We start from the raw sequence: 27,700 nt of genomic DNA, 5'->3' as shown, positions 1-27,700 counted from the left end.
TCTCCCAGCTAGAGCACCATGACTAGGTATGGCTCCTGAACTAGTCCACTGGATAGCAGGTGTCACACATGGGCACCCACTGCTCACTCTCCTTTGGTTTCTTCATGAATCAGAGCAACTTTGTCATCAAACAAGTCCTCCATAGTCACTGTCACCAGCTCCAAGCCAGATTGTCTCACTTGGGATTCGGGCAACATCACAAAGACATGGGAGACAGCAACCTGGGCTTCATCAAAAGAGAGGATGTGTTCTGCTGCTCCTTCCTCTGACATCTGAATCACCTATACTGGAGACGAAATGGAGTGAGACGTTTACAGCATCACTTTCTTTGCAGTCGCTTTGCTGCACACATCTTTCCTTCTTTCCTGGCCCTGTTCTGGCAATAACATTTAGCTTCACACCAGAGGACTGCAATTACAATAGGCGTGAGACTAATGGCAAACTCTAAGCTAAACACACTAATGATGCAAAAGAGAAAACAGAAGAACAATTTAAATATTTCTCTCCACAAAATTGCTATAATTTAGCTCCACAAGCAGTCATAGACAATAAACACACTATGATTACACACTAGAGGAGTGCCAGCCCAGGGGATCTTACACACTAGGCTCCCTCATCCAAGGAGCTATTCTCCACTGATGGCTGAGGTTTTAAGAGAAAGAGTCTGGGTTCAGGCCTAGCATTTGGCCTCCAAGAAAACAGCTATCATCTCACAGGGTGTGTCATCTGGCTTTTAGCAGCCTCTGAGTAACCAGGCACCTCTGCACACTGTCAGTCCCTCTCCCTCGGTTCCCAAAAACCAGTTTATGAATGTGAGTTGCAGCCTGTGAAGAATAAAGCGTGGAGGTAAAGGAAGGGACACTGATGGCTGGCATTCAGCTGGGTTGGAGTCTTTGCCCTTCCCCACACAGACTGCAAGGGCTGCAGCAGCTGCATCAAGCTGCTTGCCTTCAGCACAGAGCACTCAAACCCTAAAGCACTCTGGGCTTAGGGGCTTATGTACTGGATCCTTCTAATAAGGTGAAGTCAGGGAGCAAAAGTGGTGACAGGAACCACAGAGTGGAATTTGGGGCACAACAAGAGGGTTGGAAGGGGTGGAGGGATGATTCCAGGGGGCTGCAGCACAGAGCAGTCCTTACCTGCACAATCTGGGCTGTGGTGGCTCAGGCCTCTGTGGTTTGGTGCTGTAGGTAGGATTATTCCAAAGGAAATGTCGGAGTGGCTTCCAACATGCCACGGGCCACTGTGAATCCACCACGGGAACCTGTAAACGAGTGGGGTATCAGGGAGAAGGGACTCACATGATGCAGTGAGTCCCTGCTGGGTTTCAGCCCTGCACATCCTGGCCATTTGCAGCTCCCTGTGCCCTTGGGCTGACCCTGACCCTTGCACCCCAAGCTCAGAGCCCCCAGGTTCACTACTCGTACTGCTCAGCCTCTTTCTGCTTCCCAGGGGCCCTGCAGCACCATGTCAGCACTGAGCACTTCAAACAGAGAGCACCTTCACCTGTGGGCTCTGCGGGGAACTCTTCACCTCCCAGGGTGAGCTGGAGGGATATTACAGTGCTGAGCATCCCAAGGTGGCCACAGGTGGTTCTTCAGGGTGGAATTGGATGCAAACTCGGCCCCACACTCCTCACAGGAGAAGGGCTTCTTGTCAAAATGCTCCATCAGCTTGTGGTACTGCATCCCTGGGGACATCAGGGCAGCACCAGTGCCCAGCACAGGAACCCAGGGACAGCTTCTGACAGCCAGGTGCCTCCCGCAGCTTCATCCCAGCCCACCTGGGCACCACGAGCTGGCCACGAGGAGGGCAAAGAGACACAACGCCTCTTACTGGTCCTGCTGTGCCAGCCACAGAATTGGAACAGCTCAGTTATTTTTGGAGGCTTTTAAATTTGCTAGTAGCCCCACTTTTCCTTGATGAGCCAAGTGGAAAACCAATTAGGGAAGAACTAATCAGAAAGTAGTTGTGTTCAGTGGGGCAGGAGAAACAAGCTGAGCTGCATTTCCCTCACATGGCACTCTCAGAGCTGCAGGGAGGAAATTTCAGACTCTCACTTTATTATGTTGTCCAGCCTTCTTCACAGCATGTGCACAGGGCCCTAGGACAAGCCCCCCTTTTCCCACCCTGCTATCACCAACCCTACCTGAGGCATGAGCAAACTCTCAGGCATAGATGCCACATGCCACAGGGAGACACCTCTTCTTCTTCTTGGCCATCCCCACCGCTCCATGGACCTCCAGCTGATGTTTCTCCAGCTCCTTCTTTGTAGATTTGACTTCAGTGCACCCCTTACATTGGATTTGCTTTCCTCTGGCCACCCAACAACATTTCATGTGCACCTTTAGGCAGCAGTAGAAGTGGAAGCTCTTATCACAAGCTTTGCAGATAAAACTCCTCTTGGAAGAAGCTTTCCCTTGTGGTTCCTTCGGTTCCTGCCCTGTCCTCTTCTTTGTCTAGAGCTTCAGCTTGGGACTCACTGTTCACCTTCCACTTCCTGATCCCAGCTTCCTCTCTATTTCCTTCCATCAAGAGCCCTGTGTACAAAACAACAACTGTTTCAGTGGTGACCAGCAGGACTGAACACCAGCCCCCTGGTTCCTCATCTCCTGAATTCTCCCATGCAGGGAGTCACCCCTGCACAGCAGGAATGGGCATGAATCAGTGGACACACTGAGACACCACAATGGTAGCACATGGCTCTGCACAAAAGCAGTTGTGGCAATGCATGGTACAAGGCACAAAGAAGCAGTCCTTTAACTTTTCCACCCAGACGTACCAGGGGCTGGGTTAGGTGACAAGAGAAACATCCAGATTTTCCAAAGAGCTTGCTCCTCACTTGATGACGACTGGAACAATTGTTGCTTCTAAGAGTCTGCCTCTTGCTCAAGCGTGTGAAGTTATGGCCATGCTTAAATGTTTGAACATCTGAGCCTCAGGGATGATGCTGTCTCACTAATTCTGCCATTGAGAGTGGATATCCAGCTATTAATTACAAGAAACCTCAGGAACACTTCCCAGACACGAACTCTTTGAAAGAGAACACAATCTTGCTACAACCTTTTTGAGTCTTCTGGTTAGGGCCCTGAGGTATTTTAAATCACTCATTACATTCACTTCTTACAAACTCTAATGCTTTTCTGAGTCCCTGTAACACCGTCATCTCAAAAAGCAAAAGCTGGAAAACTCACCTAGGATCTCGGTCTACAGAAAAGACCCACAGGGAATACACATATGGAAGAAATCAAAATACAAACAGATATATTTGGCTTCTTTGTTATAATGAGAACCATGCATTGTGTGGCCATGGAAACCACTGCAGACTTCTTTTGCCAATGCACAGAAAATTCATCCTGTATTTGAAAAGCTTCATTTCTGCCTTCCTCACTACGGGAAGAGCTCAGACAAGTTTTCTCCCTGCATGGTGATACCGCCCCGAATTTCCAAGCAGCTAGAAGCTAGTTGACATAATTCCAATGCACACTGAATCAGAACTCTGAAGATGTCAAGCGGTGACCCACCAACCCCTGACTATATCAAGGGAGAAAAACAGACCATAAGATTGTTTTCCAGTTTGCCCCCCTCTGTCAAAACAGCACTACGCACCCTTCACCTCTAAGGTCTCTTCCCACATTCCTGTGACCCGCTGTCAGTTTCTCTGATCTAAGCAAACAAGAATCTTTAAACCTCCCAGAAAAGTTGAACGTTGAAAAGAGTTGAATGTATGTGAAGATATGAGCTTTAAGGAAACCAGAACTGGATATGTCTAGAAGTGCTACAGCAGCAGGAGCTTAACTTGTGTCCGGCTGAAGCAAATAAAAGTTGTGCCACAGAGTCCAGTGGGCTACAAGCCAGCCCCTGGCCCTCCTGCTCTTATGCCTGTGATGCACTGTTCAGGATTACAAGGGATGTCAGCACGGTAAAGCTGTCAGAAGCACCTCACGACAAGTGACTTCAGAGTCACACCAATCTTCAAGACACCCTCTTACCTGTTAGGGGGCATGACCTTAGAGGAATGTAGATTTCCAGAATCAAAACTGCCTTGGTCATGCCCCTGGCTGACCTTCCGGGGGGCCCACAGATCCTGAGGGTCTGTGTACATCAGCAATGCCTGAGACAGGAACTGCTGACTGTGCAGTTCACTGGGACTCGGGCACTTTGTTTCTCTGTGTTCTCTGGTGGCAAAGACATCCAGCACTGGAAGAAAAATCCTGCTGTTAATTACGGCGTATTTCACAGTGAGTTCTCTTTCTCTTTCATAAGTGGTCTGCTGAGTTTGTAATCCTGGTGGATACTGGAGTATGTGACTCCAGAAGCAGAGACCCCCTTGATGTATGACCAGTCTCTTCTACTTCTTAGCTTAAGCTGGAAGAAAACCCTGCCTACATTTTTGCATCTATCCCCTGTCAGGAAGCACATGAAGGTCAAATGTTTGCCAACATGCATGGAGCCATGGACAAAAGTTATACAGGAGAGAACGGAATTTTACTTGCAGACCCTCCAATTTAACAATTGCAATGGCTGACTCAGGCCTAAGTTAAATGCCAACTGCCTTTCTTAAATGCAGCATTATGCAGACAAACACCCTCTTGTCTGGAGTTCTTGACACATCTCTGAGATCTGAAAATTACGCATATTTTGACAAACCAGATCTCCCAAGAAGTGACTCTACAGAGACCTGGAAAGCAGCTAGCTAGTGAAGAGATTGTGGAGTTGGCTGGCACAGACAAACCTTGTCCTTTTAAGCACCAGCTGCCAATAGTAAAAGCAACCCAGCTACAGAAGGGACCTGAGGAAAAAACAACAGACTTCATATTGTACCTCCATCAGAGAAGGCAAGCCATTACTTTGATGATGCTGAGTGTGGCATCAAAGGATGAAGCTTCCTCCACAGGAAGTCCTGGTGCTTGTCAAGTGGTTCAGCTCACCTACATTAGGTATCAGAAATATATTTTCTTTCTCTCTGTGATAGAGATGTAAAAAAACCCCATAGCTTTCAAATGGAAATGCAAACTGCATGTGTCTCCATGGGGCACATATGTTCTTCAGAAATGTGAGATTTCCTCCGTTTTTAGTGCAAGCTCACATCTCTCAAACATGAGGCTCTCAGTTGTCATTCACATTTCATGCTATGAGCCACATGGTTGTTGATCCATAACTGCAATCCGCAACATTCAGGGCTGGTAAGCTGTGATAGCAGAGTTAAGGAGACCAGTAGAAAAACTAAGATAAGGAAGTTCATTGTAAAGATCCATAGAATGCCAAAGAAAGACTGGTAACTGGCAATTCTTCTCTGATTGATTCATACAAAAACGTTTTTACCAAATAAATACCATTTTTTCCAGGGCTCTTGTTTTTCATGTTGCTTCTTGCCTGATTTTGTCTCAACTTTGGCTTGAAGCCCTGCAAAGACTTTTAGTAACAGCAGTCTGCTCTCTTTGATATCAGGGCCAGAGAAGCAGGCATCTGTCAGAGCGATTCAGCTGACTCCCTCTGCAAGGTATCAAAGAGCTAAGGTGGTCTGCACGTTCAAAGATACCTGCAATTTTTGTTGGCTTACACACTCTAGAATGTTAGGAGGAAATTCTTCACTCAGAGGGTGTGAGGCACTGCACAGGTTACCCAGAGAGGCTGTGGATGCCCCATCCCTGGAGTTGTTCAAGACAAGGTTGGAGAAGGTCCTGGGCAACCTGATCTGGTGGGTGGCATCCCTGCCCGTGGCAAGGGGGTTGGAACCAGGTGATCTTTAAGGTTCCTTCCAACCCGAACCATTCTGTAATTCTATGATCTCATGGTTAGACAGGGTCAAGAGAAGTGAAGCAGGTGACCAGAGCTTCAGCAGGGAACAGAGAAGGAATGGCAGATAAGAAGGAACCAGCTTTACTCTGGAAACCTTCATCAGAGCCATGACCAGGCAAAAAAGCCACCTGGATTGGCAGCAGCTCTTTACATTATAAGGGGGAACATTATAAGACATTATAAGAGGGAACCTAAATCAGAACTGAGCACAAATAATGGATCTACAGTATACGACACCTCTCAGGGGACCATTAAGGCTAAGGAAGTCAGCACATAGGAAGAACTTCAGGAAGATGAGCAGAGCGTGTGACCTTCTGAGCCCTATGGCTGGAGCAGTAAGCCCAGTCCTTGATTTCTTCTATGCATGCACTGCTCTGAGCCACCTAATCCCACCTACCACTCTTCAGTCCCCTACCACCTTTCCCTATTGCTCAAGAATGAGACAAGCTAATGAATGGCGCCTTTCTCTCTACCCTTTCCTGGCAGAGAGAGAACATTTCCTTTGCTTGTTACTGACAAACATAAAAAAAAAAAAAATGGCAAGTGTCAAAGCCAGGAGGCTTATGTTCATCCATAAAGACCAATCATGGCTCTGACTTAAATTGTCAAACCAACCAATTAAATTTCCTACCCCTAAAAAAAAGACAAGACTTTAATAAAAGCCATTTAGTCTAACTAGCAAGCAGTCTGTGAGTGTTCCCAGCCTGCACTGTTAGCTATGCAGCTCTAACACCACAAGTAAATAGGGATGGACTGAACTGAACGTGTCTGCGCTTGGATAAAAAGCACACCGTGCACATCCATCAGACTACGCAGCCAAGAAAATCCATACCTGGACAAACTGGGAAATATGATGGCATAAAAACATGTGAGAAAACAGAATAAGCAAGTCACATTTGCATTCAAGAGAATGCAAACCTGCAGTTACTTTTCTAGTTCTCTTATCTTATCCATTAAAGCACCAAATCCTCTTAAGCATTCTTCCTTCAAATGACGGATGCAGAGGCACAACTCAGCTCAGCCGGAAAGCATCCCACAGCTCAGGGCAGGGTCTCACACATGGTTATTGCTATGCATTTGTTTCTGGAGTTCAGGAAATTACCTTTGCCAAACTGGTACAGTATGTAACATTGCCCTACTGCTGTGGGACTCTCCTAGGGGATCATTTGCTTCGCAAAGTGTATATATAGCAAAACCAAATTAAGGCATGGTGAGACAATTAACTCAGAAAATAGTCTGGGGCTACAAACTGCACCATCACTGTCATCCTTTCACACGATAAGTGCACTCAGATGTGAGCTTTTCACAATCAGCCTGTGAAGTATCCACACATATACAAAGTCAACAGATTATAATGGAAGTCCAAATTCATATAGATCCAACAGTATGCAACAAGGAGAATCAAAGAAACCCCACAGGTATGGATAAAAATTCTGAGAAATAGCCTAACATAGATATAAGCAATGTAAATGAGTTGCTTAAATGTCTCCAGAGCAAAGGCTAGCATGGAGAATTGCAAGCACACCTAAGGAATACCAGTATGGGGTCAGTCAGTCTCCACAACTCTCAGAAGCAGACACGTTTGTCTGATGCACTTTAGCAGCAGGAGAAATTTGCACTCCAAGGTGTTTATCCAGAGATCACCCCTGGGAATTCTCCTGCAAGTACAACCCCAACATTAAGAGCAGTTCTGTGAAACAATCTCAGACCACCAGGATATTGAGGTCCGCTACAACTCAAACTACCCAAAACTCCCAGTACTGGGTGTGAATGACCACAGAAGGACGAAAGCCTGTGCATTTCTTACCCACGTCCCCAAGCTCCTGCATCACTGGCTGCAGGTCTGGGAAATATACGTGGACATTGCACAGCAGCTGACAGATCTTGATGGCCTGGACAGTCTTCTCCTGTGCTGTACTCAGAGCTGACTTCAAGGAGGCCTCAGAACTTTCCTTCTGAGCAGAAATACTCAGTAGCTACAGAAATAAGATGAAGAAAACATCACATGGCAGAAATTTTGGGCTGTCAAGGGATGGATGGTCTGGGAGCAAGGGCATGTTCACTTTTTCTGTTTCATCTTTTCTGCCGGGAACCTGCTCTGAGAAACCAGCAAAAAAAATCTTTCCAAACAAGTCTTTACCCTTCCACTGATACATGTGCATGAGCTGAAAGAATTTCAGGACTAAACCAAGTTCCAATAAATTCATTCTCAGACTTTCTGAATTGGTATCAGCTTACTTAAAACTACTTCTCCATGGAAATAGAGTTTACAAGTTTACCCAACTTGTAAATCTGTCTTTCATACACAGCTTTCCCTGGGCTTTTCTCTCGCTTCCAAATCCAAATCTTCTTCAGCCAGCCACTGCAAGGAGAGCCAAAGTGAGAATCTGTGTATGCCACTATGCACCTTACACTTCCAGATCTCCAACAGCAGCTAAACAGGACAGGAATGTGCAACTGCAGATTGCTTCATGGAAAAAGCTCACAGCTACTTACTAATGAACAGAGACCATTTGTTTTATCAGAGGGCAAACAGGCAAGGCACAATGGTGATACAGAATCACAGCACCCTCAGTGCATTTTCTAGGAGTATTTCATTATCGTGTTAGATAAAGTCCTCAAACAACTGACTCAGAAGGAAACCCTTTCAATCCACTGGCAGTTCTGCTTTCTCTAAGATTTCAACAGCCATCCAGAACAGAACCGAATTTTCTGTATCTGCATATCTGCATTTTTACTAACTGAAAAGCTCACTGGCAATTTATTTCACCTAGAACCTCCTGCAGAATTATATAAAACACGCAGTATGCTCTCACTTCTGCAGAGGGATGCCTCCAACTCTGAATGCCTTGCCTGACCTAAGGAACATCCCCTGATTTCAGTGCATGCTAGGGCTTGTCCAGATTCTGAGCACCAAATTGTGCTGGCTTCAAAAGGCAGCTGGGGTACACACTGCATCATCCCCTCATACCTCTTTTACTGCTTCTGTGAATCCTGCTTCCCCTGGAGCCAAGCCCTCCAGGTCTGCTCTCTGCCTAATCGTCTCCAAGATCAACTTGCTGTGCCGCAGGATGATCTCAGTGGCTGTGCTTTCACTGGTGGCCACTGAAGAGGAAAATAAAAAATAAAGTTATTTACAAATACAAAACCCAAGGAGAACCTAAAGGCCTAACACCCATAACAACAGAATCAAGAACTGAGTGGGCTGAGTCATCATTGGTGCAAATGTTAAGGGAACACAAACCAGACTTGTGACTGTACAGTGGCAGTAACACCTTCTTCTCTCCCTTACACTAAAAAAATGCAAATTCAACCTCATTCCTTCCTCTCACACCTAATTCCAAGCTGAATCTGCTGAGGCTTGACCTGATGAATCTGAGATACAATGACTCTAGAGTAAAACCACAACCTTTTATAGATACCACAGTATGAGAATACAACAGAATAATTCAATAAAGAAAAAAAAAAAAAAAAAAAAAAAAAAAAAAGCACAATCCTTACTCAAGGCAATGAAGAGATTTGGGGAAAATACACTGTGTACCAAAAATAATTGTACTTGTCCCCAAAAATGATTGTACTTGTCCCCAGACTAATTTATAAATAAAGCTGGAAATTGCCAAGTAGATGAACCTGATTTTTTTTTCCACTGCTAGAGTTACAAACTTGGAGAAGATGCATAGTGATATTTTCATAGGAGAATCCAAAATAAAAAACTATAGTTCATCCAAGACATCTGTGCATATTTTTTGTTTGCATGCTTACATCTTCTAATCATTTTGGTTCAGTTTCAAACAGAAAGATCAATTACTCACAAGGCACTACTTGGGAGGAAAGCAGTGAAAAACACACAGCTTGATGAAAAGAAAATACAGTCCTTGGGACCTAGGAGACACACAGTGTCAGATAAGAAGAGAAAGCTCTCCAAGGTGGTGAAGGAGGCAGTGGAGACTGTGGAATAATCAAGGGATGATTTTGAGCTAGTATGAAAAACTCCTTGGAAAAAGACTTACTGGAGACATCTTGGTGAAGCTGAGGGAAACCCATCGAGCACTTTAGCACTGTAAGGTTTAGGTATGACTTGTATATGCCCCATATGGATCAGGGAGTGGTTTACAAATAAAAATATTTTTCCCTTTATCCTATCAAAATGTTTCTGATTTTATTACACAGACCTGAGTTGTCACAAATGCATTCCCAGCATCCCACCATCATACCAAGGTGAGCTCCATAACCAAAGCATATTCTCCACCAGTCCTGTCTCTTAGCACTACATTACAGGACAGGCAAGGGCTACCACTAGCAGCTCAAATCGTTCCCTCCCTCTTCATTTTCATGATAAGAAATATTTGTGCTTCTGTTTGTTCAAGCTGCAATTTGAGGAGATTCAACTCTATGTAATTAAGCAATGCTCCTCCTCGGAATGGGTATTACCACTAGATAATTAACCATGTTGGGAGTCTGGTGTTTCAAGAAAGCAATCATGCTTAACAAATGACAAAGCAAACTGCCTGTCGGGAATGTTTGCTACAGAAGAAGTTATCAGCATTATGAGTGCAGTTTTGCTTTCTATTAAACAATCATTTACATTTCACTGCATATTGATTTAGCTTTTAATTTTCAAGTCACTTAAGAGCCAGGGAAATTTGCCACTCTATCTGAATTGCTCAGACTTGTGCCTAAATCCACCCCAACTCGGAAGGCTGTTCCACCAACTGAAAGCTGAGGACTCCACGTCCCAGTACCACCATAGGCAGGCAACAAAAACAACGACAAAAAAAACCACCAGAAATAAGAAGGGGACTAGCTGTCCATTGCAATGATGTCTACTGGGGACACTAAGTATGGGACACCCATCAGCACAGTCTACTCCAGCCAGGAGACCACAAGTTAATAATCATGATCTGCAGAAACACTACCTGGATCTAGGGGAGGACCAAAGCCCAGCTAAGTTTCCCTGGCACTGAGTAGATTAAAACCTCAGAACCGCATGGTCACTTTTAATGTGAATGGAAATTACAAGGTAAGAGGCTAATTGAGCAAAAATACCTCTCTAGTTGTTCCCACAGGAGGGCAAAATGGTGATGATAAGATAGCCCTCAGAAACTACGTTCATATGTCAAATATAAGATCTGGAAAAAGCCCACAATCTCTGCGAACCAAAAAGAAATTCACAAAGACAGCAGCCAGGTAGGTCACTGCTTACATTCAACGTCAAGACATCTGTGAGTTTGGGGAAGTTTTAGATATATGCTTTCAAAGCCAGCCAACATATGTACCATGAGTTAATGTCACCAATGGATCAGAGTTTGGCAAAGATGCTTTCCCCTGTGAAGAGTTTATTATGTGAAAATTGTTCTGTCCGTTATGGAGAATCACGCTGCTGCATTTAAGTGACTCAAACACGGAAAGTAACTTGACACTAGCAGGAGGAGTTCTCCTGTTTTCCAGACATGATAGCCTAGTTTCAGCATCAAACTCAAGGAAGGAGAGCAACAGGCTTCTGCCCAACATCGCTCATTTCATTGCAAAGCAGCAGGCTTCTTTCTGGCATAGTCCTCTCACCCCAGTGCTCCAAATCAGTTTTTATTTGAATAAAATGGCCATCTCATTCCCTGATACGAAATTAAGATTATAAGAACACATTGAAGTTCATAAAAAGCAACCAGACTTCCTCGCAATTCCCTCAACCAAGCCCCCATATATCTGAACGTAGTGCACCCATCATACCTTTGTCATCAGAGACATTTGCTGCTACCACCAAGTTGTCTAGCAGAAGGTGGAGACCAGGGAATGATGCCTTCACAACCCCCAGAAGTTTGACCAAACTTTCAGCTTTCAAGGTTTTCTCTTCTTCCAGCTTCTTGAGCAGATTTTCGATGGCTTCCCTCTGAGAGCTGCTTTCACAGCAATCCAAAACTGCCTGTGACAAAGAAACAGACAAGAAACTGCGAGTGCTTCCTACAAACTCATAGACCTGGATAGCTCTAATGAAACAGGGACAGTATCACAGTGCTAAGTACAGCAACAAATCCATATTCACTGCTTCCTTTAATTTGATTAACTGGGAGATGTTATGGGGTGCTGGTTACAGGAGAATTTAAACACATCCCAGAGTATAAGAACATGAACCAGCAGTGTGCCAAGGAAGCCCAATGGCATCCTGCATCAGAAATAGCATGGTCAGGGGGACTAGGGAAGTGGATGTGGCATTTAGGGATGTGGCTGATGGTTGGAGTTGATCTTAAGGGTCTCTTCCAACCTACATGAGTCTATGATTCTAAGCAATTATCCCCTTGTACAGGGAACTGGTGAGACTGTGCCCTGTATACTGTGTTCAGTTTTGGGCCCTTCTCTACAAGGACATCGAGTTGCTCGAGAGTGTGCAAAAAAGAGCAACAAAGCTCACAAAGGGACTAAAGAACAAGAGATAAGAGGGGTGGCTGAGTGCACCACGGTTTTTTAGTCTGGAGGAGACTGAAGGGAGATCTTATTGCCCTCTACAACTACCCGAAAGGAGGCTGCAGTGAGGAGAGCGTTGGTCTCTTTCCTCAGTGGACAAGAGAGAAAATGTGAGGAAATGGTCTCAAGTTGCACCAAGTGAGGCTTAGGTTGGCTATTAGGAATAATTTCTTCATGAGGAGGGTGGTCAAACATTGGGGCAGGCTGCCCAAGGAAGTGGTGGAGTCCCCATCCCTGGAGGTATTTAAGAGACATGGGGAGGTGGCACTAAGGGATGTGATATAGTGATAGGACTTGGTTGCTCAGGTTGATGGTTGGACTTGATCAATGAGCAATAAGACAAGAGGAATTGGCCTCAAATTGCACCAGGGAGGTTTAGATTGGATATTAGGAAACATTTCTTCACTAAAAGGGTTGTGAGACATTAGAACAGGCTGCCAGGGAAGTGGTTGAGTCACCATCCCTGGAGGTATTCAGAAGATGCATAGATGCGGTGCTTAGGGACACAGTCTCATGGTAGACTTGGCAGTGCTGGGATAACAATGGGACTTTATGATCTAAGAGGTCTTATCCGACCTAAACGAATCTATGGTTCTATGATCTTGAAGGTCTTTTCCAACCCAGATGACTTTACGATTTGAAACCTTGAAAACTATCTGGGTGGTTTCTTACACCAACTCTTGCTCTTGCAAGTTGTTAACAAACAAACAAAAATATTTCAAGGACAGAGTTCAAAACAATTTTTCATTTAATATTCTTAGCAAATACTTTTTAAATTGGCAGTCTCTTTTCCCTCATTTCCCCCATTTCTTCTGTTTGTCACTTGAAGATGAGATGAAAAAAAGATGACTCATTAAATAAACACTCTATTAATTGAATGATTATTTCTATGATGAGGCCACATGAGACATCTTATGTGTGAGACATAATCAGTGTAGCTTGGAAAAGCTCTAGTATGCCACTGTAACACCTCTCCAGCTCAGCCAGTACAGACAGATTTGTGGGGAATGAGAGGGGATCACAGAAGTGTGTACACACACACACAGACTCCTGCACAGGGGTCCTACTAAATTCGTGCTCAAGGTTCCTACAAGGGAAAGCCATCTCCCAAATACATGTTGACCTACTCTCTGTGTTCCTAAGCATTTATAATGTAGAACTGGAAGGAACTTGGTAGGTTACCAGTCCATCTCACTGCTGTCATAAACACTACGTTATACAATCCCATAAATAAAATTATTAAGATCTATCCTAAAACTAGTTATCCATTTTGCTCACTTTCCTCTGGTTGGAAAGCTCTTCTACAGTCTCTTTCCCCTGTTGATTCTTCTAATTTTCAGCTTAAATTTATTCATGGCCAGTGTATACCCACTAGTTCATGTGCCAACGCTATCTTTTAGCTTAAAAAGCTCTTTTAAACTCTGTATTTACTCTATTCCTCCTCTCCAATTTCTTTATAAGAGCATGATCATATTCCTTCTCAGTCTTCAGTATACTTGTCTAAACAAAGCAGCTTCTCTTGTAGAATAGCTTCTCCACTCCACTGATCTTAACAACTGCAGAACTGCCTCTACTTCAGTACAAATTCATCCTTTTTGAACACGACTAGAACTGCACACAGTATTTCAGACAAGGCACTACTCTTACCTCTTGTTACAGAACTTTATACGACTGCATCATTCAATTCTCACTACTTACATCCCCATACAGATAATTCTTCTCCCACTTGCAGATCCTCCTCTGTGTAGGCAAAAGTTCCCAGTTTTGCTCATCAGCAAGTCCTCCTAGCATGGTTTGATATTTGTGTCAACAACATTAGTGATACAATTAATTGAGTACCAAGAAAGCCACTGGTAACCTTGCTTCAACATGTCAGTCCTGCCTTTGGCACAACCTGTAGTTATTTCCCAATCAGCTACATCCTCTTTTTAGGATCACCATTTCCTTTAGTTTAACAATTTTCCCACATGAAATTCAAATGCTTTGCTCAAGTCTAGATTGAGGCAGAAAACCCCATTTTTATCTCATCAAATAAAGATTCCAGGTCAGGCAGAAACAATTTACTTGAACACCTTTGCTTCATTTTATCCCATTTCTTTACTTACATGCAGTGCTTCAATTACATATGCCTTCCAGCCTTTTCCAGTGCATATTCCTGTGCAGCCATAGCTCTGGTTGCCTGATCACTGCTTCCCACTCCTACACACGTCCTAGTTTTAGCCCCTTTGTAGGGACTACTCCCAACTTGAAAAATGCATCCATAAACCTTGCTCTCATAACTATGTGTGTGAGCTCCCCCACTCTGCTGGATGATAAGCCAGAATCCCCTTTGCTCTCAGAGTTGGGGTTTCACTTCAGGAAATTTCTATTCTTGTATCTCTTCACCAAAGCTCTCCTGGATTTGTCCTTTGGCTCAACCATGAGTTTGTGGGTCATCTCCTCTCATTATCCTTTTTCTTTACTTGATCAAACGTTTGTTACTTATCTCAGTATACACTGTGATTCCCAACAGTCTGACATGCTGCAAGCCTCTCTAATTACATACATTTTCAGACCTCTAAAGTAAATTTCTTTGTCAGTCTGCTGTTCGAGCCATTCCTGGCAGGTTCTTTACTTGGCCTAATATTCCTCTTCAAGTTATACATTCACTCAGGTCTGCAACCTCTCATACAAATTCTCCTCTCTTGTTGGGGATGCAAACTTCAGACAGTTCTCATACCTTTAACATAAAAGAAAAGAACCCAACAGCTCCTCCTGAGCTCTTATGAGCAGCTGAACTCATTAATTAGTTTCTCTCATTTCGAAAAATCTGTCCTTTTATAGCCAGAACTCTGTTAGTGAACTTGTTGGTATATCCTTCCATCTAATTCACACTAAGCTGACTTTTGGTCTCTCAGTCTGAAGTCATCTTTTAAGAGAACACAGGAGGGGTACAAGAATAGCATCCTTTTGGAGAGCACATACTGGAACCTGTTGCTGCTCCCTGGCAGGTATCTGCACTGCACTTCAACCAGCCTGTATTGGGGTTATGTTTTGGTACGGAGGGCTGCAGGGGTGGCCTTTGTAACCCATGTTAGATAAGGGCCAGTTTCAGATAGCTAAAAAAAAAAAAACAAACTACTGCACAAAAGCAGCTGGGAGAGCCAAGAGTGAGAACCAGCCCTACAGCGCCCAAGGTCAGTGCATATCCCAGGCAGAGAATATCTTGTGCAGATATTCTTGCTTGTGTGGTCTTTAACACTTGTCCTAGCTCCAAGGCAGTTTGATTTGGGCACCAAGTCGTGTAGGCAGTGGAGCTAAAGGGGAGGTAAATGGGAACAACATAAAAGGTCAAGAGGGAAGAGCAGCAGGAGCTCATGCAGGGGAGCTGGAGAGGAGTAGAGTGATGGAGGGATGTTGCGAGAAGTAAGCAGGAGCCAGGTGTGCAAAGCAGGAAGAGGAAGGTGGGGTGAGGCAGGCTGGAAACCGTGGCAGCAAGGTCTGCAGTCACCTGAGAGCCCTGCCTTACCACAACCAGATGTGAAGAGGGAATGCCAACACTCCAATGACGTGAGATGTCAACATATAGACCAGACGGCTACCAGCTGGTAAAATGCCCAGTCCCTTCTCGAAGAGGTCTGGACAGAAGGAAAAGATGGGTGGTGGTTTTTTTACAGCCACTCTACTGCTCCAAGTTCAGGGCTGCACCATGGACTGGTGACTTTGAACTATGTGACAACCTAAGCCAAGGGACGCCATGCACAAGGGATTATCCCTCCCTTCCATTTCATCCAAATTTGTTTTTCTTTTCTTAAGATTTTCCACCCAAGCCATACCCCAGATCCTCCACTCTACCTCCTCTCAGACACTAAAAAAGACACAAAGTTAAGCACTCAAAAATGGAATTGCTAGATAAAAAGTTCTCTACAAAACCTGAGAGTTGCAAAGGGGCTTCACTTCACCATGTAGTGTTTTTTGAGCAAAGAAAAAGACTTGCTCCATGCACAGCTTGGACTAGGCAGAGAACAATTCTAGCTGTCTAGAAAAAAAGGCTATTACACATAAGACTCATGTTTCTCTTGATGAATAAATGTGTCACTAATGAGGCAGTAACTGCAAGAAGAAAAATAAAAGTCTCATCTTCATGAAACTTTGGAGAACTAGATCGTATCTCTGCCAGCCCACAGCTCTTGTGTGATTCTGCAAGAATCAGGTAAGACGAAACCTTCAGAGGTGGCAGCTGAATTCCATGCAAGTTTTCCCAGTGCCACACCTAAGACACCAGAGATCTCAAGCGCACATATGCCACAGTTCCACCGTTGTAATCAAGTTAACTTTGAAATAATTATGCACATTTCCACTTGTCTAGGGAAAAAAACAAAAACAAAAACACAGCACAAACAAATAAAGCAGACCTTAAAAAAAAAAAATAAATAAATAAATAAAAGACAAAAGAACCCCTAGGACCCCTGTTCCTCAGTTCAGTCTACACATGGCAATTTGCACCTGACTTCCCTGTGCCTCACCTCCCAGTGCAGCTAAAACAAGGGCAAAAAGGGAACCCATAGAGAAGAAGAGAATTTTGTATTCAGAGCAGGGTTTGGAGGCTCTGCAGCAAACAGTCTGGGAGCAGGCAGCAACTGAAGAGGATAAAAGAAATATTGAATAACACTACCCCTTCACCAAGGCAGAAGTCCTGTGAACACCAGAGCGTATGATCACGCAATTAAATACCGGATCCTATGCCCAAGGGTCAGAACTATGACAGCAGAATGGTTTTTGTTGTGTTTTTTTTCCCCGCATGAGAAGGGAGATAAAAAATGGCTGTGTTTTAACTACCTGAATTTATGAAGGCCACACACAAAAAAAAAAGAGCGCAGGGAAAAGGTGCAGCTTTTAAAAGCAAAGGCTGGATTCCGATGTGAACAGGGGTGTGAGAAAAATTCTGAAGTCCCCACTTTTGATGCAGTTTTTATGGCTGGGAGCTCAGCACCCTTGCAGACCTCTGCTGACAGCCACAACAACCCTGGCATATTCCAAGTCCTTTGCTGCACTCACACCTCTCTCCCTCTTCTCACATCCCCTCCCAGGCTCAGACGTGCTGCTTTCAGAGGAGAAAATTCATCAGCTGCTACTCACCCCCCAGCCCATGAGGACAAGGTGGATGCTCTGCTGGCAGCACTTTCTCTGGCCCTCCTGCAATCAGCTGTAGCTATATCCAAGGCTGCCCTGTGCTGGAAACCTTGTCAGGGATTGCGTGCAAGGGAGCAAGACAGAAACTGAGGCATTTACAAGATGAGCAAGGGTTTTCAAGCAGCATGTCGTGGCTCCGGTCAGGCTCACTCAGACAGAAAGCAGACATCATTCATGTCACTGAGCACAACAGTGCTTTCCAATCCCTATAATCCTATGTCAGGGGAACTAACCGATGTGACAAACTAGGACAGGAGGGCTGCAAGCTATGTGCTGAATGCAGCACGCCAGGACACCTGCAAGTTTCAGCTGTACTGGCAGGATACAGCCAGCTCGCCTCAAAACAAAAAAAAAAGAAAGCAGGTTTTACACTACTTTTTTTTTTTTTCTCCTCTTCATGGCTTCTTCAAATCAACATACATAATGCAACTGCTTACAGGAAAGCAATAGTCCTCCACACCAACTGCTGCATTCAAGACATCAAACAATAAGCAAATAAATAAATAAAAATCAGTCAATGGGTCTGCTACACTTGCAGGCAACTGTGTGCCCAGAGTTAAAGAAAATAGATGCTGGGAGAGCCAGCTGAAAGATAACTGAGTACACAAGGACGTGATGACATGCAGGCAGCACAGGGCTGTAACAGTTCTGCTGAAAACAAACTGCACTGCAGAGTCTTCTAGAGGCTCACAAAAAGGTATTTAAAGAGACTGAGAAACACTGGGTGCCTCCTCTGCCCCAGTTGCAGCTTTTGGGGACAATCTGCATACTGGCCAGTTCACCCTGAGGCACCCTTCCCAGTTCAGCTCTCATTATTCCCACAGCTCACAAGCAGTCCATGCTGTGCAAAGGGAAATCACCCTGTGAGGCTAGCCCCTCGCTTGGCAAACCACGTGGAAAGACAGTGCCTTGCAGACACACACGTACACCCCTCGCCCACAGAGCTTTCCTTCTCACGGATTTGTTACCCGCTTCTCCGAGGCGGTCAGGAATCCCTCTTCTGCTGCCTCCAGGAACTCTATGATGGGGCTCAGCTGTGTCACGCTCTGGATCAGCTCCTCCCTGCATCCCAGCAAACGAGCAGTCAGCGTCTCTCCCTCTTTCGTGCTCTCTGGGGGGAAAGGGATTCAGAAGCACAAGAGAAGAAACAAGTCAGTCTGAAGGAACTGACAGGCTCCTGAAGCGAGTGAGACTTTGTGAAAGATCTAAGTGAATAGCAAAGCTCATCCCAAGCACAAGCAGCAGAGAAAAACCACTTTATGATTCTCTTTAAACTCTGTGAAAGGAAAACGCCTCATTTATCTAACAGAGCACAAAGCCATAAAGCAAGCTGGAGGTTAACACCAGGTTTGCAAGGCCACTACTTCGTGTCAGACTCCACTAAGAAAGGAGCTTTCAATCCTGAGGCTCAGCTGTGCTCTGGCCCACGTTGGCTGTGCAGCCATCGATCCAAACCTCCAGGCAGCAACGGGGAGAGCCCTGCACTGCCTGCAACCTGCTGCTGTGGAACAGAAACACGCCAGGATCGTGGCCAGCACACAATAAGCCTCCTGTATCTGAGTAAGGATACAAGGATTGAACAAATGCTGGAGCACTGCAGCCTGCCAGGGGGACGTGACCAGGTTGCTGAAGGTGCTTTGTCTGTGTGGTTACCCACTCATTTTGCCAGAACCTTGCCCAGTTCTCTACCTGTTTGCTGCAGGGCTTCTCCACCGTCCTGTTCCCTCTCCAGCAAGGCTGCTCTCAGCTTGGGATTCACATCTTGAAACAGCTTCGGTGAGGGCACAAGGGTCTGTGCATCCTTCACTTTGCCCAACAGCTTTGTGAGCACCGACTGTTCCCCTGCCTCTGCCAGACAGGCAACCAGAGCCTACAAGAGAACAGGCAAAGCTCAGGGAAGGTTTAACAACACAGCCAACTGCCTGATAAAAGCAAAAAGCAGAATTCTGGGGGTTTTCTTGAGGGGAGGAAAAAAAATAAAACATAGAAACCCATATACACATGCACATCAACAGAAGGTGAGCTCCCTGAGGCCCTGCCTGCACTGAATTCAACCCCAGGAGATGTCTGGGCTGTGGCCACCAGCCCCAGCAAGGAGGGCAACAAGCCCTGCCTGCCAGCTCTTCCCCTTGCAGTGAGTCCTGCCGATGGGAGCTGGTGAATGGCCCCGTTCCAGCCCCAAACAATCCTCTTCAGACCAGCGCTCTCCTAACAGCAAAATGCCAATAGCTAGCTGACCTTTTAAGATTGTAAACACTTATTTAAGAAGCCCAAGACTAGAGGAGGGAATACAAGATATCAGTGCAGAACAAGGAGAGCACTTGCATAGAGAGCAGAGAACATTTTAGGTGGGACTTTTAGGAATTCCCATCCCCAAATCACAATGGAGTCGTATCTCCTAGCTTTGGGCACACGCTTTGGAGATAAGGCACACAAGTGCTGTCTGTTGTGGGCTCTCAGCACACCTGGTTATCAAGCTCAGAGCTCCAAAATCCACTCCAGTGACCCAAAAGAGCAACCAGAGGCAAACAAGCCTGTGCAGTTATGGAAATAAAAGGAAAAGAAATAAGCTGGAACTCTTGCTCCCATTTCCCTGGAGCCCTTTAACGCTGTAAATATTGCCCCTAAAGACACACGCTCCCCAGCTCTCCACAAGAGATGCCAGCCTTTCAGAGCAGGCATCCTTTATTAGAGACTCCAGGGATGCTATAAAAGCACCTTTGAAGTGGAGAGCTTAGCCCAGCTCCTGAGATAACGGCCATTTTCTGCTGTCATTGTCATTTTTATTTCTATGATAAAAAGACTGAATGTAACTGCTTGAGGCCACACCAGGGGGATGCTGGACTTGCTTTTCCTAGCAGGTGTAAATGCTCATATTTTAGGGCAGCGTGACAGTGCAATGACCTATTGCAAGGAGCGTCCACAGAGGGGGAGCTGCAGGAGTCCCAGTTCTTACCCACTAACGGCATTTTTCCTGCCAAACAGAGAGACGTAGACATGAAGGGCACTGTTATAAATGAAATAAAAAAAAAAAAAAAAAAAGAGAGAGAGAGAGAGATGCAGCAGATGTGCTGAAGAACAAGCTGAAAGGTATTTTTTAATCCAAGCATCGATTTTTAATAAGACTTGATAACCAGATCGTGTTTGTTCTCAAGGTTTGCATGTCTGGCCCCTACCAGATGAGGCTGATCCTGCAAAATATCTCGAGGCTCACCTTCCTAAAGGTGCTCAGCACCTTGCCATATGCATGTTTTTAATATGTATGAAAAGTAACTTGCATTGTTGTAATTTATTTATTTATTTATTTTTAATTAAAATCAGCACAGCATTACTACCTAGAGATCCACTTAACATCCCTTCCTCGGTGCATGGTTTTCGTTAATGGAAATGAGTTTTCAGAAACTGAAAGGCTCTGCTATTTATAGTCTGTTTCTGGAAGACCTTTCCTCAGACACGTTGCTCAGTGGGAGCAACAGCCTTTTAGCATTGTTTTGAAGGAGTGCACGGTGCATTTTAGACTTACTTTGAAGCAAAAACAGCTCCCAAAGAACCTGGAAGAACTGGAGAAATAGTGATATGAAGCTGGAATCCCAGCTTCCATTCAGTGGTAAGGTGCCCATGTGTTGTAGCCTCATCTATCAGGCTTTCACTGCATGGGACACTTGCAAAACCCTTCATGGCCAAATCGGCACAAAGCAGCATGCAGTCAGCTTCCAGACTGGGGCAAAAGACAGGCTGAGGGCAATTTCCCTGGGGCCAGGGAAACCAAGTCACTAAGAACGGACTTCAGCTTGAGTTGTACCACCAAATGGCATCAAAGTCCACTGAGAAGTTCAGCCCTGACTGCGGGTGTCAGTCGTGGTGCCTGCAATGCCCCAGCTGCTCACAGCCCTACCTGTACCTCAACGATCACACACCATGAGAACGTCCCCCCAGTTCATCTTAAACCTCCCCAGTTCCACAGCAGCCCCGGGGTAAGAAACACCACAGAAGATATGTCCCCTATCTCCATATCAACTTCCACATTTGTGGGATTTCTTTCCTAATACCTTCAGGTCCTACGCTGCTACATCCCCTCATCCTGCTGCAGGATCTCTTGCTCTTCCCCATTTCTCCTTCACGCTTCAAATTCTTGTGCTTCTTCTAACATTCCCTGGAGTAAACCAGGTGGGAAAGTGGTGAATATCCCACGTGCAATGACCCATAACTGATCCTGCAGATTTCACACAGGGATGTGGGGAGAGAGGCAGAGCAGCAGGCGGTGCAACCACAAATCCAGCTGGCCGCTAATCCACAGCCTCACCTTTTTTCTGTAGGTGGATTTTCACATCTCATCCGTGCTTCTGCTCCCACTGTGAGACATGCCTCAGGTGCAAGAGATCTCTGCAAAAAGCCACTTGACTACTGCTGAGTGATCTCCCTTAAGCAGCAGCTTCAGCACTAATGCAAGCACCTAAAAGTGGTGGGAGGGTTCTTCAAGAGACGGGCTGGAAAGCCAGGAGGCTTAGGGTGGCAGTCGAACCTTGCTTTAAACCCTTCCCTCATAATCCCAGACACACTCAGCTCTAAGACTCACCCCTGAGCATGGCAAATTCTGCGTCAATAACTCAGCCCTAGCTTCCTTCCCTGAGGAAAGCTGCACAATCCATTGCCAGCTGCAAAGTCTCCAGCTGCAGGCAGCCAGTTCAGAGATGTAACAACCAGGCCTCTGCGAATGCAGGTTGGTTTAGGTTTTTGTTTGTTTGTTTTTACAGTGTACTTTTTGATGTGCATAACATAAAGAAAATATAAAAAAGCCATCAGAAAACCACAGCCCAGCACAGACAAAGCCAATGCCTGCAATACCAATGGCATGAACAGCAGCGCCCAGCTCACATCTGGCCCACAGAAAAGCTCCTCAACTACAACTGAGCCATGAAGTCAACCAGTTACCACTGGTATAATACATTATATATATGATATACCATTGGCATACAGTAATCAGGGGAAAACTATGTTCCCACTGCTAGTTCAGCTCGCTGAAATGTTTTGTCTGTGGTTCCTCCCCCACCAAACCTGCATTTGTAAGTGACCTACGAGGGAGACTCCAGCATCAGGAAGGTGCCATGGAGGATGCTGGCTCCTGCTTGCTGTGCACAAGAATTAAAGCTCAGCCAAAACTTCCATGCAAGAAGACCAGAGCAATGAAAAAGTTTCTGCAGCTTTGCCACCAAGAAAACAGGCAAACCTGCAAGCTCATGCTCCTAATCAGGATGCAGAAGGTAACAGCAAACCTTTTTCCGCCGCATCCAGAAATTCCTGCAGCTGCAAATGAAGGACAGCGATAATTGGACAGGCCCATATGCAGTGGAAATGATCCACAAGCACAGTGACATTTATTCTGCACTAGAGAATCAACGCTCCCCCACTTCATCTGAAACCAGTAGAAGAGGGAACAAATGAGCTGTGCAATAATTTGAATTGAGTTTCTCTAAGAGAGCACAGGAAGATAAGAGTTGACACCAGCAAAGCTCTTCTATGCTTCCCCAAATTACTGCAATTTCTGTCTTGTTCTCATTTCCAAGCAGGTTTCATCCAGGCCAGAACCAAATTAGATAGGAATAGTTTATGTGAGTTACACAGAGAGACTTCAAAACAAAAACAACACCCCAAAAACACATCATCTTAAATAGAAAACCAACTTATAAGGGTACATCTGCATTTTTCAGCCCAGGGAAGAGAAGGTAGCAACAATCTTAGAGAAAAGTAAAAATTCTGACAAAAGCAAGGCAAAAAATCCTGCAACTTAAACTTCTGCTGGAGGTACCTGGAAATAAGGCAGCAATGCTGAAAGGAAGCACAGCACAACCCTATAAAACATAGGGCAAACATGAGCAAAGGAACAGAAACAGGGAGATGTCTAAAGCAAACTCTCACTGAAACCTAAGGAGCTTAAAGCCAGACCAGCCTCTGCTCTAAAAGCAGCTGATAAAACCCCCACCAACACTCCCGAGCCCCAGTGCTGTGCGTCAAAAACCCAATACTGCTTGCATATAGGGACAATACACTCAGAAAGGACTTGTGAGCAGGAGGACAGGCACGAGGGATGGGAACTCTCCTCTGCAGCACGGCAAGCTCTCCCTACCAGACTGCTCAGCATGAAGAAAATGCAGCTCCTCGCACTGTGTGGTTACATCTACAGCCATCTCACTGGCTTCCAAATTGCCTTTACTTATCCTGAGGCACCCAAGAGACTTCAAGCAAGTGACTGGTAAAATAATATGAAAAGGAAACAACAACAACAAAAAGAGAGGAAAAAAAACAATGATTTCCTACCACTGACACAATTTCAGCCCTAATTACACATCCCGAGCTGGGCTCTTCTGAGCTGAACTTACACTTTAAGCATCAAATATACCACTGTGTGGTGGCCCCCAAAAAAACACAGGGCCCTTAGGGGTAAAAGCAACACCCTCTGCTGAAAACAGAGCCCAGCCCGGTGCCAGCACCTACAGATCCTGCTTATCCCAGCAGGAGCTCAGAGAGCAACGGAATAGGCTGAGCTGAGAGTTTTCGCCTAAGCCCTTACTTACACTGAGCTGCATCCCCCCTCCCCACTGCCTTTGGGGCTGACACTTTTCATGCTTGTTGCAGCTGAGAAGTGATTTTTCTGCAAGGCTTAAAGAAAATCCATTTCTCATTTATTCAGCATTTATTTACAGCTACAGAAAAATTGTCCAGGTGCCATTCTGCAGTCAGATACCCAGACTGTCTCTGAGCTCTGCAGCTTCCCCCATTTGGGCCTTACAGCTCATTTGGGAGCAAAACGGGCAGGGCATATGGCATATAAGGGCCCACCAACCTCATCTGCCAGGCCTGAAGAAACTCAAAACATTATAGTTACTGCAAAGCAACAGAAAATGGGGCTCCTAGGCCATTACAGAAGTAAGGCAGTGTACTTGCCTACCTGCAGCAAGGGGTGTTAGCAGGTGAGGGGGACACACTGGCACAGGATGCCCCCTGGCAGCGCCTGTCCGTGCCCTGTGAGTACAGCACCCTCTCTGCAGCGCTGCTCCAGTCAAGCTTCAATTACCAATGGGTAAAACCTTAAACCTGACATCATTTTCTAATCTGGAAGATGAACAAACACACAGAAATGTAATCTTTCTGCAGGCATGCAGAGAGCAATGCACTCAAAGGTGCTCGTCAGCCTGACCAAGCTTGCAGCTGCAACCATGAATTAGGACCTACATCTCCTTCCTGAAGCTCCAGCATTTTTAAATTGAACACCATCAAAGGGGTCAGCCACTAAGAGAACACAGACTTTCCTCCCGTGAACATTCAAAGGCTCATCAGAAAATAAATCTGTATCCTCAGAGGAATTCTCCTACCTGCTGTCATACTTTTTTTTTTTTTTTTTTCTAGTAAAGATGTTGACTTTGGTTTTCAAAAGCAGAAAGCTGTCTTGGCCAAAACATCCCATGTCACGTAGACATGCTGGTACTGCTGGGCCTTGGTAACTGAAACCCAGATAGCTTCCCTCCCAGTGAGCTTGTAAAACCTACAGGTCTCTTCCCTCTAATCTGGGGAACATGAGTTCTCGATGTCAAAAGTCAGGCTAACCACAGAGTCTCCAAAATGTTGGCAACAAAACTGCCATGCTCTTAGTTCATTACATACAGAAAAGCTACAGAGGGCAATTCATGCAGCCGGGCAACCTGGCCTGAAAACAGCTCCATCAGAAGCAGCCCAGGTGAGCTCAGCAAATGCTTCACAGCTGCGGCTCTTCCCCAGGCACTGTGCTCAAGCAGTGCCCCCAAGACTCCCTGCATGGCCACTACACAAATACAGGAACTTCAGTAGTGCCACTGCAGATGAAACCTGCTGCTTCTTTGGTGGCTTTGAGCTACTATGATGGCTGGCATCTGTTGTTCAGAGCCCACAATATCCTCCAGCACTAACCAAGCCCTAGATTCAACTATCTTCCAACACCCACCTGAGCATCATTCACCTGCAATGACTGCTTTTAAAGTGGCACGCCACCAGGAGAAGCGTCATGGGACAGCAGGCCAACACGCCACACATCTGTCCCCACCTGTGACACTCCTGGTGAACAGCCTGCAAAGCAGAGCAGAGCAGATGCTCCACAGCAAGCCTCCGCCAAGGGCTCAGGAAGTCTGTTTGGGGATCTCGTGTCAGTCATTGCCCTGTTGATACAGTTCCCTAAGCAAATGCCATAAACAGGAGTGCCAGAGCTCTCCTACCAGGCACTGAAGATGTCTTCAGGGCAGGACACCTTACCTACTTACTTACCTCCTTACCTACACGCAGGAGCAGCTTGCTCTTACAGATGCTTCTCAAGGGTGTTGTTCAGGTGAGCACGATTTGCCCTTCAAACAACAATGCACCAGAGCCCCAGTTTCCCCATGAAAAGATTTCCTGAACAGGGCCCAAACTATTCTAGCCCTCAGCAGGGTGGAGAAGAAAAGACTTGTATTATTTTTCCAATAAACACACCTACCTCCCTTTGAGAGGCATCAATTTCTCTGCACTCTTCTAGTCTTCTCAGCACAGCCTGGGCATTAGAATGGGCCTCAGAGAAAACACTTTCATATCAGAGAAAGAAATCCAGTTTACAGCTTTTGCTCTCTGCTGCTGTGTGAGAGAAACAAGATGAGTTATTTGCTAATTGAAGGGATTCACAAAAAGCATGATGTGATTGAAAAGCATCAGTTTGTAACCAGCACATTGGCTGTAATATGAAAACTGTGACTCACAAATCCCTTCTAAAGATATCACGCAGCCTGGAGGAAAAACCAACAGTTTATTTAACACTAGTTATAAATGGAACATTTATTTTAAATCCATTGCAGCCTCTGTTTTCCTCCCATGCTGAACACAAGTTTAAAAGATAAGGTGGTATTAGCAGGCAACCCTGTGCACTTACTGTTACAAAGATTGTGTTACCACCCCATGTTCTGCACTAACACAGATCCCACTGTACATCAGATGCAATCACATGCATGGATAGAAAAGTTTTGCTCACTACAGCTCTGGTAAAGCACTAAGAGAGAAACAATCACGAAGGCCTAAGGAACATGCCAGAGGAAAAAAGTCCCTACAGAACAGGGGTACACACCAATGCTGCTACCAACCCAGGGTAAACTAGAATGAAGAAATGCAGAGAAAAAGATCCTGCATACCAAGAAAGTGTAATGCAACTGGGTTGCAAATCATTAAGAGGCAGCGCTGTGCCCAGACCTGTAACGTCTCACCTAAATCATTCTTCATGTCTTCTCCAGAGGCTCAGCAGGCTCCTCTTCGGCACAGACACGGATGAGAGCCTGACTCTGCCCTGAAGGACCCAGAGCTGCTCAGCATCGTGTCCTGTGGAACCCAGGTGTGATTTGTGGTAAGCTCCTGGTCAGGAAGAGAAACATCTCCCTCCATTTCTGCTTCTACAGAGCCAGGAGAAGGGGACACTCTCTGAGGGTGCAGGGTATCTGTTTTTTCTTCTTCAGGAGTTTTTTCAGACTGGGGCAGATTATCAGCTTCGGTGATGTTTCCAGATGACTCTGCTGTCTGACTGGAGTCCTCTCTCACTATCTGATCCTGACTTGAGCAGCTGAGGAGGTCTCTAAGGAGGGTTTTGCAACTAACAGCCACATCAAACATCTGCAGACAGTCTGACACAGAGATGACTTTGGTGAAGTTGTGTTTCCCCATCAGGAGTTTGCCAGTGTACATCATCTCCAGCAACAGCACAAACTCCTCAGGTGTCACCACAGAAGCATCAATGGAGATAGTGCCTGTGCTATCCAACAAGGATTTAAAAAGCAGACTGGCAGCCGCCAAAACAATCTTGTGCGCTCTAAAATGAACAGTCCCAATGAAGATGGTACAATCACAGAACTGCTGCTCCTTGCAGAGTGTGTACAGCTGCTGCAGCAACTGCTTGCTGTAACTGGGAAGCTCCATGGCTCTAGGATCTAGTGGCCTCCTTTTGCCTTGGTCTCCACACTGCTTTCACAAGGTCCAGCTAAAGAAAAAACAAAGGATCCTATTAGCAAAAGGGAGCAAAAATCATTTTTCAGTTTACACCCCCTAGTAGTTTATTACACTGCAGTTTAGTGGTTACAGCAAGAAGAAACTCCATTCTTAACTGAGACTCCCCAGATTCAGCATCTTACCCAACTAAAGCTGCAGAGTCCAGACACTGTTCAAACATAAATATTTCAGCAAGAGCTTAGGTGTGAAAGTTAAGTTCCAGGAGTTACAAAAAGGAGAA

The 27,700-nt window shown here is 45.4% G+C and overlaps 1 protein-coding gene across 1 annotated transcript; it reads right to left on the bottom strand.

Annotated features, from left to right (window-relative positions):
• Positions 1 to 83: 83 nt before the first annotated feature.
• On the bottom strand, positions 84 to 27,390 carry ZBTB40 (zinc finger and BTB domain containing 40; the record flags this gene model as incomplete). The annotated part of the gene is given in 16 exon segments (XM_082776856.1): positions 84 to 281; positions 402 to 408; positions 1,534 to 1,690; positions 2,150 to 2,168; positions 2,172 to 2,433; positions 2,435 to 2,540; positions 7,610 to 7,778; positions 8,774 to 8,907; positions 11,530 to 11,722; positions 18,402 to 18,544; positions 19,123 to 19,303; positions 25,934 to 26,026; positions 26,030 to 26,067; positions 26,688 to 26,702; positions 26,705 to 26,741; positions 26,743 to 27,390. Coding segments are annotated over 16 exon segments (2,400 nt in total).
• Positions 27,391 to 27,700: the final 310 nt, after the last annotated feature.

The sequence above is a fragment of the Aythya marila genome (assembly GCF_965140915.1).
Source record: "Aythya marila genome assembly, chromosome: 21".
Lineage (NCBI taxonomy): Eukaryota > Metazoa > Chordata > Aves > Anseriformes > Anatidae > Aythya > Aythya marila.
The sequence above is the reverse complement of the archived record's forward strand: the minus strand, read 5'-3'. Positions and strand labels throughout refer to the sequence as shown.